Genomic DNA, 12,284 nt, shown 5'->3' on the forward strand with positions numbered 1-12,284 from the left:
GCAGGACTGCAAGAGTTAACTGTCCTTGGGCAGACTGTGAGCCAGAGGCAGTCTTCCACTTTATCAGGAGATCTGGAATGCAGAGGAGTGGAGTTTCTGCCTTGGCACTATCCCAGCTGGCAGGAATGCACTAAGATCTTGCCAAGCAAAGGAGACCTAAGAAAGGATGCACTCCCTTCATTGCTGTGCCAAGGGCGATGAACGTTACTGTGGGTACAGCAGAGATCATAATTGCAGACGCTTGCCCCAGTTTCCTTTGTTCCCGTTAATGCAGTCAGCCTTTTCAACACAACTTTACTCTGCTCAGCAGGCAAGCAAAAGTTAATCGTTTTTAAGTTGCCATGGAGATGTGTTAAGTGGCACCATACATTCTTCTTGTATTTGTCAGCCATTTTTTCCAAACAATTGTGTACAGATTAAGGGCCTGGAAAGCTTTACTTCATTTGCCTGGAAGGGAGAAGAGCTTCAGGTAGAAATTAAGGAAAGTGGGATATCTGTAAGAAGACCCGTAAGCGTCTACACCACCTCTTCCATTTAGGGTAGTGTGCCTTCAATTGGACTACTAGGAGGTGAATAAGTCGAAGTGACACTGTAGAATTGTCTCTGACGGAAAGGTAACAGATTTTGACATTTGTTTTTAGTTGTATTTCTAGTGTTCATTGCTTGTGTCCTCTTTCAAGCAGAATCTTGGGGGATGACTGACTTATGTGGGAGCAAAAGATTCAATGTTGGGAGTTAAGTGGTTGTTCTTTAGTCCTTCCTAGAAAGAGAATATCATTTCTAGGCATTTGGCTTGCAGCTGAATACAAGTGGGGATTCTGTGAACAGGCAGCTTTCCAAACCTTGTGGGCAAGCTGTTGTCAGACTGTTTTGTACTGTACCCACTGACTACTTCAGAGAGTTAAGTCCTTGGACAATGTTAGAACGACAGAGGGTAATGGGTGTGTTTAAAATATTTTTATGCTGCCTTTCAGGGAAACCTCCACAGTAGTTTACAAAACGAAACACAAAATTAAAATACAATGAATTACAGCATGCTTAAAATAATACATTTTAAAATAAGGGAGAACAGGAATGTCTTTATCTGGTGCTGACGGGATAACAATGTTGGCATCAAGGTGGCTTCCCTTGCAGTGAAATTCCACAAAGCAGGCTCTGCTCTTTAGTTGCTACCTGCCTTATCTTGACTGGTAGGGAAACCTGGAGAAGAGTCTCTAAAACGAACTCAAGGTTTTTATACAAGCAAGTGTCCACTTAGGTACCTGGGTCCTAAGCTGTCTGTGGTTTTAGGACTAAGAAGCAGCACTTTGAATTTGTTTGGAAACAGACTGTAGCCATTCGAGTTATGAGTGGTTGCAGTCAGCTGCCCAACGTTCTTTAAAGTCAACCCTACACATATTGCATTACAGTAGGTGGTCCAAGATAGACAATGAAAACCTGTGGCCAGGCAGTCTCTGTCCAACAAAGGCCACCAGCCTAAGCTAAAAAAGGGGGGGACTGCTTGGCACAGAAGCTACTCAGGCCTTCAGTGACAAAAGTTGGATCAAGGAGCCAGATCTGGAGTGAAAACTTGATCGATCTCTTTGAACAAACTACTTACCTAACTGCAGAACCACCATCTTGCCTGGATCAAGCTCCTTTGTTTGGCCCTCATCCAGCCCTCTATGAGTGTGAGCAAAGGCAGAATTAGAGCTAGATATCATCAACATGTTGATAGCACCTCACCTCAAATCCCCAGGTGACCAAGGTTTCATATAGATATCAAAAAGCATGGGAGACTAGATGGAACCTGCAGAACCCCACAAACACCCTGAGGCTGAGAAGTAGTTCCCAGGCATAAACTTAAATCAGTGTTCCCATGGCACATTATGCCTCTTATTCCCAACCCCGAGAGCCTATCCAGAAGTATGCTGTGGTCAGTGGTATGGAAAGATTAGAGGTCCAGGAGAATTAGTGAGATCTGACACCTCTGTCCTTTTCCTGTGTTGGAAAGGCACCTCTCCCAGCAGCTTGCTTAAACTGCTGGGTGAAGGACCTCTTAATATGGAGATATTAAACCTCATTGCAGATGTGCTGGGAGGGCAGGTGCTTTGCACCTCACCTTTGCTAATAAGCAGCTTGCCTGGGCCAGCCTACTGTTCTTCATGCTGTGGTTGGTTTGGCTGCCACACATACTACAAAACATGGGGCTCTATGTTCTGAAACTGACTACAAAGCATCTAGAAACGCTGCTAACTGCAAAACAAGTGTTGTCAATAAACAAGCCAGATTCTTGGATAGTGCAAAGGATGGGGTCGTTGTACTTGGCACTAATTTCCATGATTCCCTTATATGTTGGAGGGAGGAACAGGTTTTTCATAACTTGCCTCTTTTTGAGTAGCAGAAAGGTTAGGAGATATACAAATGCAGGATCTTGTAATAATCAGTAAAAGGAAACCAACATTTAGTGCTGTAACCTTAAAGAAGCAGAAAGAAACCTCATGAGAATAGTTGGAAAGGCATAAGATAAGGTTGCTCAAAATGCAGCTAATAAAACAGGATTATATGAGAGTATCTTATCCCTAAAGTATGCTTCAGAAATGATCCTGTGTCAGGGTTAGGCGGGTGCTAACATAAGAAGAGACCTATTGGATCAGGCCAGAGACCTATCTAGACATGCATTCTGTTCTCATAGCGGCCAAATTGATGCCTTGAGAAATGTGCAAGCAGATGTGAGTGCAAAAGCACTCTTGCTGTTTGTGATTTCCAGCAACTGATATTCAGAGGCATATTGCCTGCAACAGCATGCTACCTCGAAAATATTATGGCTAGTAAGCATAGGTCACCCTGTCCTCCATGAATTTGTCTAGTGCTGTTTTAAAGCCATCCAATTTGGTAGTCATCTTTGCATGTTGTGGGAGCGAATTCCAAAACTTTAATTGCACACTGTGTGAAGAAGTACAGTTCTGATCTTCCAGCGTTCAGCTTCATTAATTAGCCCCAAGTTATAGTATTTGGGGGAGTAGAGTTGTCCCCATCCACATTTGCCCCCATAACCTTGCACAGCTCTGTCATGTCTTCCCTGCCTTTCCTTTTTTTGAAAACTAAAAAGCCCCAAATGTTGTGAATTTTCCTCACAGGGAAATTGCTCCAGCCCCATGATGATTTTGATAGCTCTTTTGTGAACCTTTTCCAGCTCTACAATGTACTCTCTCTCTCTCTTTTGCTAATGTTGGAACTGCTTAGTAGGTGAACATTTGGGGGCATGGTTCTCTGGTTTCCCCTTGCGATTTTCATTTCAGAAGAGCTTTTATGTTCCAAGCAGTCCTCTTGGAAGCTATAACACCTCTGAACAACTATCTTAGAAAATACCATATTCTTGGATTAGTGGCAATTTAAACAAAATAAAGTTTTTCTGTAAATAAACATAGTTTTCTTGGAAAGGAAATACTTGATTTTTTGTTGTGATTTATGTCTAGTCTTGCATAACAATAGTCAAGGTTATAGATTGCACTGGAGTTTCCATATGGAACTTCATGAAAGAGTAGTTGAAACGGTCTCATTTTTCTTAGATTGCATCCAAGAGCCTTTTTTATGAGCAAACTGCCACAGAAAATGACTTTTATATGGCTGCCAATAGGAACTGAACTTTCGCCTAGCCTTTGAGGCAGATTTCGAGCGTTAGCAGTATATTGGACATGGCCCTTGGAACTGTCTTGGGGCTTATATAAATTGCAATTTATCACAGTTCAGGTGTACAATGTGGGCTTGCACCACACCCATATATTGGCTTGAAGCAATATATAGTGACATATCTCATGCTGCAAGTCTAAATCACCCTCTTTAAAAGAAAATCACATAAAAATGTAGCATATGCGGCCAGAACAGCACAGTCTAGTAACCTCTTAAAATGTGATGTTGCAGAAGCTTTCTTGGGCCACGTGTAACAAAGTGGGCTGTGAGAACTTCCGCCATCATATGCTTGCTCACTGTTTTTTTAAGGTGCCACCAGACTGCGTTTGCCGCAACAGATTAAGACTGCAGGTCCATACTCACATACCTGGGAGTGTGACTCATTGAACTCTACTTCCAGTGGATCTTACTTCTGAGTAGACAAGCAAATAGGAAGTTGCCTCATAGCAAGGCAGGTCATTGATCCACCTAACTAGTAGTGTCTAAACTGACTGACAGCAACCCCCCAAGGTTTCAGACTAGAGTTTTTAACCTCCGGATGTCAGGGATTGAACCTGCTACCTTTTGCATATCAGGCAAGTGCTCTACCACTGAGTCGCGGCTCTTCTGTTGAGTGTACAGTTGAATACGCAGATGTCCATGAAAGTGTTTTTGCATAAGGCCATATTGGTACCTGATGGTCTTCTCTCTCCTTTTTTGTGGTAGTGGTGATTCCAAAGAGCCCATTCCCCCCTGTGCCTGATGTGATCTCTGAAAAGGGCAGCATGCACAGTGGCACAAAGAGTCTCCTGGAACATCAGCCTGGACAAAGGGGACGCAAACCTGGTCGTAAGCGAGGCCGGACGCCCAAGGCTCTGACCAACCACGCCACTCCAACCCCCTCCAAAGCTGTGGAGCCTTTGAAATTCCCCAAGAAGAGGGGACCAAAGCCTGGCAGTAAGGTGTGTATTCATGACTTTACAGTTAGTGTGTGCTTCTTCAACTAGGAGCAGTTCTACTTTGGTACCTTTCAAAAACTATTCAAGCAAATAGATCTGTAGAATTAGGGATTGGGTTGGGGTCATAGTTTGGTTGTTGATCACATGATTTTTTATGTTCATTTCCATTTAAAAGCATCCAGTATCAAGTAATGGGAATGTCATAATCTGAGAGACCCTAGAGTGCTGGGCTAGATGCAAAAGTAGTCCAATGCAACTTTCCGTCTTCAGTACAGTTTCAAGCTGGCTAGAGGTGCAACTGAGGTCTGAAAGTACCCATTTCATTTCTAAAGCGAAGGTGTTGGTCTGACCAGAACCTGGATGGGAGGTTGTTTTTGAGCTCTTCAGAGGGTTGGCAGGATGGAAATGTAATAAACTAATAAAGTCTGTCATTTTAAAATACCTGTCCCATTATCATTTGTAACTGAATTGTTCAGGCCCCCTTACTCCCCCCCCCCCAATGCACCATTTCCTCCCAGCTTCCTTGAGATTAGGTCCTCAGTGCCATGTTATCCACTTTGTTTTTTGTCCTTTTGCCTGTTTAGAATGATTTTTTTTTATTTAAAGTTTATTAATATTATCTCTTTCCCTTTTTTTTTTGCAGAGAAAACCTCGAACTTTACTAAATCCAGCACCAACCTCCCCTACAACAAGTACTCCCGAACCTGACACTAGTACAGTACCACAGGATGCAGCAACCATCCCTAGCTCTGCTATGCAGGCCCCTACAGGTGCAGAATGCATTTCATCCTCTTTCTTGGGTGCAATAATTCTTTATGGGGGGCAGGTATTACAAGGAAGTTATTTTAAGGTAATATACAAACTAAAGCTGGTAATACATATATATGACCCCTTCCATTTCTGTCTATACTGGTGGAGGGAGTGGAAGACTTAAGAGGGGAAAATTGCTCAGTTTCATCTTACAGTCACATTTTAAAAATTACTGTTCTGTGATGAGAGCCTTTTGATGCAGCATCAAAATCGGTCCTCCAGTACTGAGACCAGCTAGATAATTGGCCCTTGGGGTAAAAGGGTTTGGGAACTGTCTGACTCTGCAAGGAAGCTATTTGGAACATCACGTGATTTTTTCAGTGGAGCAGACCTACCAAGTTAGTAACTGCGCAGTCAGTTACAGGCAAACCAGAGTCCACTTATTAAAGGCTTCTGCCTTTCCCCCTCACAGTTTGCATCTACTTGAATAAAAATGGTAGCACTGGGCCTCACCTGGACAAAAAGAAAGTCCAGCAGCTGCCTGACCATTTTGGACCAGCTCGAGCATCTGTGGTGCTGCAGCAAGCAGTCCAAGCTTGCATTGATTGTGCTTATCATCAGCATACTGTCTTCTCATTCCTGAAGCAAGGCCATGGAGGCGAGATCATTTCAGGTAAGGTCTGCCTTCCCCCTACCCTGTTTTGAACAGTGTCCTCCAGGGGAACACTTCTACAAGCTACAGCCCAGTCATCGTGTTCTCAAGACTATCTCAATGTATGCAAGAAAAGACAGTCAACTGCAGTGTGGCTTAATTAGGCCAGGGTCATTTTCCCACTCTTGCTGGGGTACATTGTAAGTATTTAAATCAGTAAAACTTGCACCAAGAGGTGTGTTGCTGTTTTTTCCCTTTGAGGCAGTAAGAATTCTTTTTCTTCCCACACTCTTGTACAGTCTCTCTTGAAGTTGGTGGATCTACTTTCTTATTTTATACCTAATCATGAATGTCTACAGCACTTATTCCAGGGGGTGTGGGCAAAGTGAAACAATCAAAGGAGTCAGTGGCAGGGTTTGATTAAACACTTCCAACTAAGAAAACAAGTTCAAAGGTCAAGAAACAATAATATGAAATATAATTGAGTGTAAGATGTAATTATGAAAGAAAATTCGGTATAAAATTGATAAGAAAATAAGAGCATTTAGATATAAGATCATAAAAATAAGACAACAATTAAGCAGAATTAGTAAATATTTTAAGAACCTGACGGGGAAGTTGAGGGAAGTCATGGGAAGGGTTTTTTATATATATATATGATAAATGTTATAGTCTGTTATATGATTGAATATTGTAAAATTCAATAAAAACTTTTTAAAAAACAACAACAATGAAAGGAGAAGATAGTTTCTCACAAAAATTGAGGAGAATTGTGCCTTCACATTTTGCCTTATAATTCAAGCTTTACAAAAGCTTTAAAAAGAAGCAGAGGAAAGAAATCTGGGAATCTGGCAGTTATGGTTCATCCGGGGGAGGGGACTGCCCCCCTCATGGATGCTCATGTACTTACTTTACTTATAGATCACCTTTCATCCAAACAGAATCACAGGGTTGTTTGCAATGCAATAATGAAGCAATAAAAACATAATCCATAAAACCATCAGCCACTGAACATTAAATAAAACCAGTTGTTTACTTGATTTCATTCAACCTGAAAATCTAAAATAATCCAATTAAAAGCAGACCCCTGATGGAATCAATTCTATTAGTTCAAAAAGTAAATTGGAATACTGTCATTGGGTGGTATTCAATTAAGTTTTCAAGTCTAGACGTGTTGAAATTAATAGACCTAATTTAGCTATGTTCACTAATTTCAGTGGATCTGAGCAAAACTTCTTTGAATGCCACCCATTGTATTTACTCATCTAAGCCTGTAGATTGTATTTACTCATCTAACTGTAGATTCATCTACAGTTGCTGCAGCTTCACCTTCTGAAGGTGTTTGTCATCCTCAAAAAGCAAGATTTAAATATTTGTGTTTGATATTTTCACATAGACACCTCCTGCAATTCTAGTGGAAGCCAGGAAAAGTTGTGGTTCTAGTCATTCAGTAAACTGAATTGCAGGAGAGGTCTATGTGATCCAGCAATCCCAGACAATTTGTTAGACTTTTATAATTTGGCTTTGTTCTCTTTCCTCCGCCAGCTGTGTTTGATCATGAGCAGCATACTCTGACCTTACCAGCAGTCAACAGCATCACCTATGTCCTCCGCTTCCTTGAGAAACTATGCCACAACCTACGTAGCGACAACCTCTTTGGGAACCAGCCATTTACTCAGCATCATGTGCAGCACTCACGCGAGTACGACCACGACAGGTACCTACCAGGTAGGAGTTGGGGCTAAGAGTTGTTCCAGTATATCTCTGCAGATTGATGCAGTAGCGCAGATATATTTATTCCCCAGGCAAATGCCTTTTGGGGTGTGTTTTTTCCCCCTTGGGTTCATTCTGCCTGCAGCCTGCCTCTTTTGTACGCTACTCCAAAATCTGAAACAAAAGCTTCATTAAACTTTTTATTTCCCCTGACAAAGTACTGGAAGGGTTTAAGAGCACTTCCTTTGTAAGCAGGGCTAGGTGCGCTGTGTGATGAGACACCTCAGATTCTGTGCTCTGAATACATTATGGTAAACCTATAAACGTAGTGGTGGCCTTAGATTACTGTGAAGCATTGCAAGGGTTTGAATGGATTTCCTATGTATCTGCTACTCTCTGGATCCCCAAAGCACCCATCGCCCATTAAGAAACTAGGTCTTTTGCTGAATGGTGCTTGCAGTCTGCATAACAAGAGCCATCCGGAAGTGTTACATTGGACAAGTTCTGCTGGCCAGTCACCATGTCTCAGAACTGCCATGGTAATTCATTGGTTACTTGGAAAGGTGGAGATAGAGGTTACTGTCAGATAGATAGATAGATAGATAGATAGATAGATAGATAGATAGATCATAGAATCATAGAGTTGGAAGAGACCACAAGGGCCATCGAGTCCAACCCCCTAGATAGATAGATAGATAGATAGATAGATAGATAGATAGATAGATAGATAGATGATAGATAGATAGATAGATAGATAGATAGATAGATAGATAGATAGATAGATAGATAGATGATATGCAGGCACTGGCAAAAAAAGCAAGGCTTAGGGCTATACATAATTAATTGTTCTTTTCCCTGTGCTAATTGTCCCATATGTCACTGGGTAGTTTCTATCTTTAGGAATTTGACACATAGGAGTCAGCACTGTGCAAAAGAAAATGTGCTAATGATATAATAGATGAGCTGTATCTATTTCTGTGGGTTTGAACACTCATTTTTATCAGGTTGCAGCTTTCCGCTGTTCAGAAATGTCATACATAGTGAACTAACTTCACACTTTTAGTCATGCTCACTGAAACTAAGACACCCAGGTTCCCTACAGTCCGCCAATATATTTGAGAACCATTTTGAAAAGCACCGTCCAGCACATCTACTGCCACACCTGCAGTTGTAAAGGAGTAGAGCTGTGTGTCAACAGCATATTGCTGACAATGTACCCCAAAACTCCTAGGTCTCTGTGGTCTATTAAAACAGGGCTGTGAAAATTTTGAGCCTTGATTGAAAATGTTCAGCAGTTTCACATTCAGAAGAACTGAAGTACTATAATTTCTTTTCCTAAATTGCACACATGCTTAAAAGGTAAAAGAATGGCTTGAGAACAGTATGTGAAGTGCCACTGTCCCTTTCATAAGCCTTCCTTTATTGAATGGACCAAAGTGCTGGCAGGTATTATTTATTTTGAACCAACTAGATTCCAAAACAATGGTGCAGTTCTGCAACTCTGATGTCTGTTGACTGAGGTACGAGCTTCCACGCATAGTGGAAGTTCTGGTGATCTTGGGCATGGCTGATTCCCAAGGAAGACTCTGATCCTAAGCAGGGCTTGTTCTCTCTTTCTAGACAGGAGCATTTCGTTAGATGGCTCTCTACTGGGACCAGGACGGGGTGCAAAGAGATATTTACAAGATTCCCCTCCATACAGTGCTCTCTCCCCCAAGTTACCAAAGAATGACCATCACCCTTTGGAAGGTGAGCACAGCATCTTTTTCCCAGCCTGGCTGTTAATATTAATTATGAATCAGCAGCATAGGTTGATGAAGATGTAGGAAGACATATAGCAGCTCCAAATCTAGCATGCTTCTATCCTGGTCATTCATTGTTTAAGGTAGCTTTTGCCAACTTGGTGGTCTCCAGATACTTTAGATTACAGCTTCCACCCCCCACCAGCATGGCTGTTCTGACTGAGAATAATGGGAGTTGTAGTTCAAAACATCTGAAGAACATCAGGTTGGCAAAGGTTGATTTAGGGCTATCAAGACAGTAACTTCCTGCCCTTTCTATGTCTATTCTTGAATCTACAATTAGGATTGAAGGAAGTGTTTCAGGGGAAAGGAAGTACCTCCCTTCCGCACCTTCCAGTGCTGGATTAAACAGCCTGCTTGGTCCCTGTTAGCTGTGTGCACCATTGAGGGGTGAAGCAACCCAACCCCACTCCTGGCCCCCCAGACTTTTCTGACCAGTTCTTACTGAATTTTGAGAAAGTCAAGACAGGGGAAAGGGGAGTTTCTTTCCATCCCTTCAAGCAATCACTACATTTCCTGAAGCCTTCTGCTTTTTCTTGTACACAATACAATTATCCAGTTGTCTTCAGACAATCCAAATGCAATGTTTACAACATGACTTTTTCCCACAATAAGTTTCGTTTGGCGTCATGCTTTGAAGCTGGAAATCTTCCTTAGCTCTATACCATCTTGTTCCTCACATCAAATGCATGCAAGTATGAAACTGCTGGTCTTTGACTTGCAAAGAGCTTTATAATCCTTGAGTAGCAATTGGAGCTGAATCTACTGTAACCCCTTATGATTATTCTAGCTTTTATTATTATATAGTTTTGATGGTTTTAAAAGTGTATTAGAAAGATTCATCAAGAACAGGCCTATCCGTATGTTCAGAAGTAACATACTGCTGAATGCCAGTTGCTGGGGAACAATAGCACAAGACGGTTATTGCCTTCATGTCCTGCCTATGGGCTTCCTGGACAATGATGGGCATGATTGACCCTTGTTATGACCCAGCTGGCATCTTATGGAAGTTTCTTTCTCTTTCTGGCAAGAGTTGGCACTATAGGTGGGAGACCGTCTGTAATGTCCTGTTGAGTGTCCCACATCTGCCATCCCACTGGTATTGTTCCCCAGGTATACTGCCCTTGGAACAATATTCCTGAAAACATTGTTCAGCTCAATGATGCTTTGGGATTATCAATACAGTAGAGGGGACGGGGGTGGGGCGGTCCAGATGTTATGGGACTCCAGCTCCTGTCAGCCCCAGTCAACATGACCAGTGGTAAAGGATGATGGGAGTTGTGGCCCAACTACTTATGGAGGACCAGTGGTTCCACACTCATGCAGTAGAGAATGGACAAGGCCCATCTACCTTTTTTCCAGTCTGCAGTCCAAGTTTAACCCATTCAAGAGCCTGCTAGGGATTATTCACGAATGCAGATACTGAGCCGGTTGCACTCTCAGTAAACTTAATTTCTCATGATAGGATTTGCCAGGAAAAGCAGTCAGACAGAGGGTGGAATTCTGCATTACACTCTACAGTCATTCAGTCTGCAATAGCATTTCAACTTGCCAGATGGAACAATTCCACCTCACTATCTTCACCCCACCCCCATGTTGTTCTGGGGGTTCTCCCAAACACTACCCTGAACTCATTGCAGGGACACACGGGGCGGGGGGGGGGAGCCCTGTTGCGCAAACAGAGGTCCTTGCACAAGGCTGCCACAGACATAACTGGTACAGTGAATCCAGCCCAGATGCTGAGGGATCATTTGGACCGCACTTCATGTACACCGAGTTTAGTAGCAAACAGCTTGGAGTACAGAAAGATCACTTTTTTATCATTGTGGTAAAGGTTTCCCTCTGTCACCTGTAGTATTGTCTCCCCCACCCATCTGCCCACAGGATTTAGTTTAAAACTCTCCATATCAGGTTTGCAAGACTCTTAACAAACACATTCTTACCAACCACTCTGAGGTGTAACCCATCTCTTGCCAGAAGTCCTTCCTCAAGGAAGTGGAGACCATGGTCAAGAAGCTAAACCTTTCCTGATGACACCACCTGTGCAGCCAGAGGTTTACTTCTAGTATTGTCCTTTCCCTGACCCATGACCGTCAACAGGAAGGAGTGATGAAAAAACCGCCTGTGCCCTATGGCCCTTCAGCATCCTACCCCGAGTTTTATAGTCCCTTGCTGAATGTCAAAGGCTGTGTGTGGCAGTATCACTTGTACCCAAATGAATCAGAAGGAAAAAGTTGTGTTCAGTGGGCTTATCAAACTCAGCAACCTCTGTCACATTGTGAAATGTTGTGCCTGGAAAACAGCACACCTCCCAGGACATCCTGTTATCTCTGCACACTGCTGCCTCTGTCCGCCTCAGTAGGGAGTCACCCACCACTACCATGTCTCTTCCTCTTCTGGGGAATGGCAGCAATTGTTCCGAACGCTGTGCCTTCCACAGCCCCTGGAAGATTGACTCGAAGGGGATGCCGCCCTTGAGCTGGAAAGAGTTCTCTTCCCTACCCCTATCTTTTTTTATGATGGTCAAACTAAATGAACATGAAATGTAAGTAGCAATAAGTTTGGATTAGTGAATGAAACTGGTAGAGAAGGGGAGGCCACCAAAAGGACTGGAACTCAGTTGTGAGCAAAGTGATTATCCCTCCTTTCCTTTGTTCTTTTCCTGACTTTCTGTCTGGGCAGAAGCTGGCTGTTTCTGCAGTTTGGATGTTCTGGGCACTTTGCAGCATTGCAGCTGGTGGCTGCACTTCTCTCATT

The 12,284-nt window shown here is 42.7% G+C and overlaps 1 protein-coding gene across 8 annotated transcripts in view; it reads left to right on the forward strand.

The window, feature by feature from the left end:
* The window catches only part of SCMH1 (Scm polycomb group protein homolog 1), a 47,697-nt gene that overhangs the window by 30,408 nt on the left and 5,005 nt on the right, over positions 1–12,284 (forward strand). For 5 of the 8 annotated variants that reach the window (XM_083750709.1, XM_083750714.1, XM_083750715.1 and 2 more), the window contains 4 exons: positions 4,378–4,613; positions 5,254–5,380; positions 5,833–6,033; positions 7,558–7,740. In XM_083750709.1, coding sequence (XP_083606835.1) covers positions 4,378–4,613; positions 5,254–5,380; positions 5,833–6,033; positions 7,558–7,740 — 747 coding nt within the window. Of the gene's footprint in view, positions 1–4,377; positions 4,614–5,253; positions 5,381–5,832; positions 6,034–7,557; positions 7,741–9,345; positions 9,475–12,284 lie in introns of all 8 variants that reach the window. The other 3 variants (XM_083750710.1, XM_083750711.1, XM_083750712.1) reach the window with 1 other exon arrangement.

The sequence above is a fragment of the Podarcis gaigeae genome (assembly GCF_964106915.1).
Source record: "Podarcis gaigeae genome assembly, chromosome: 8".
Taxonomy (NCBI): domain Eukaryota; kingdom Metazoa; phylum Chordata; class Lepidosauria; order Squamata; family Lacertidae; genus Podarcis; species Podarcis gaigeae.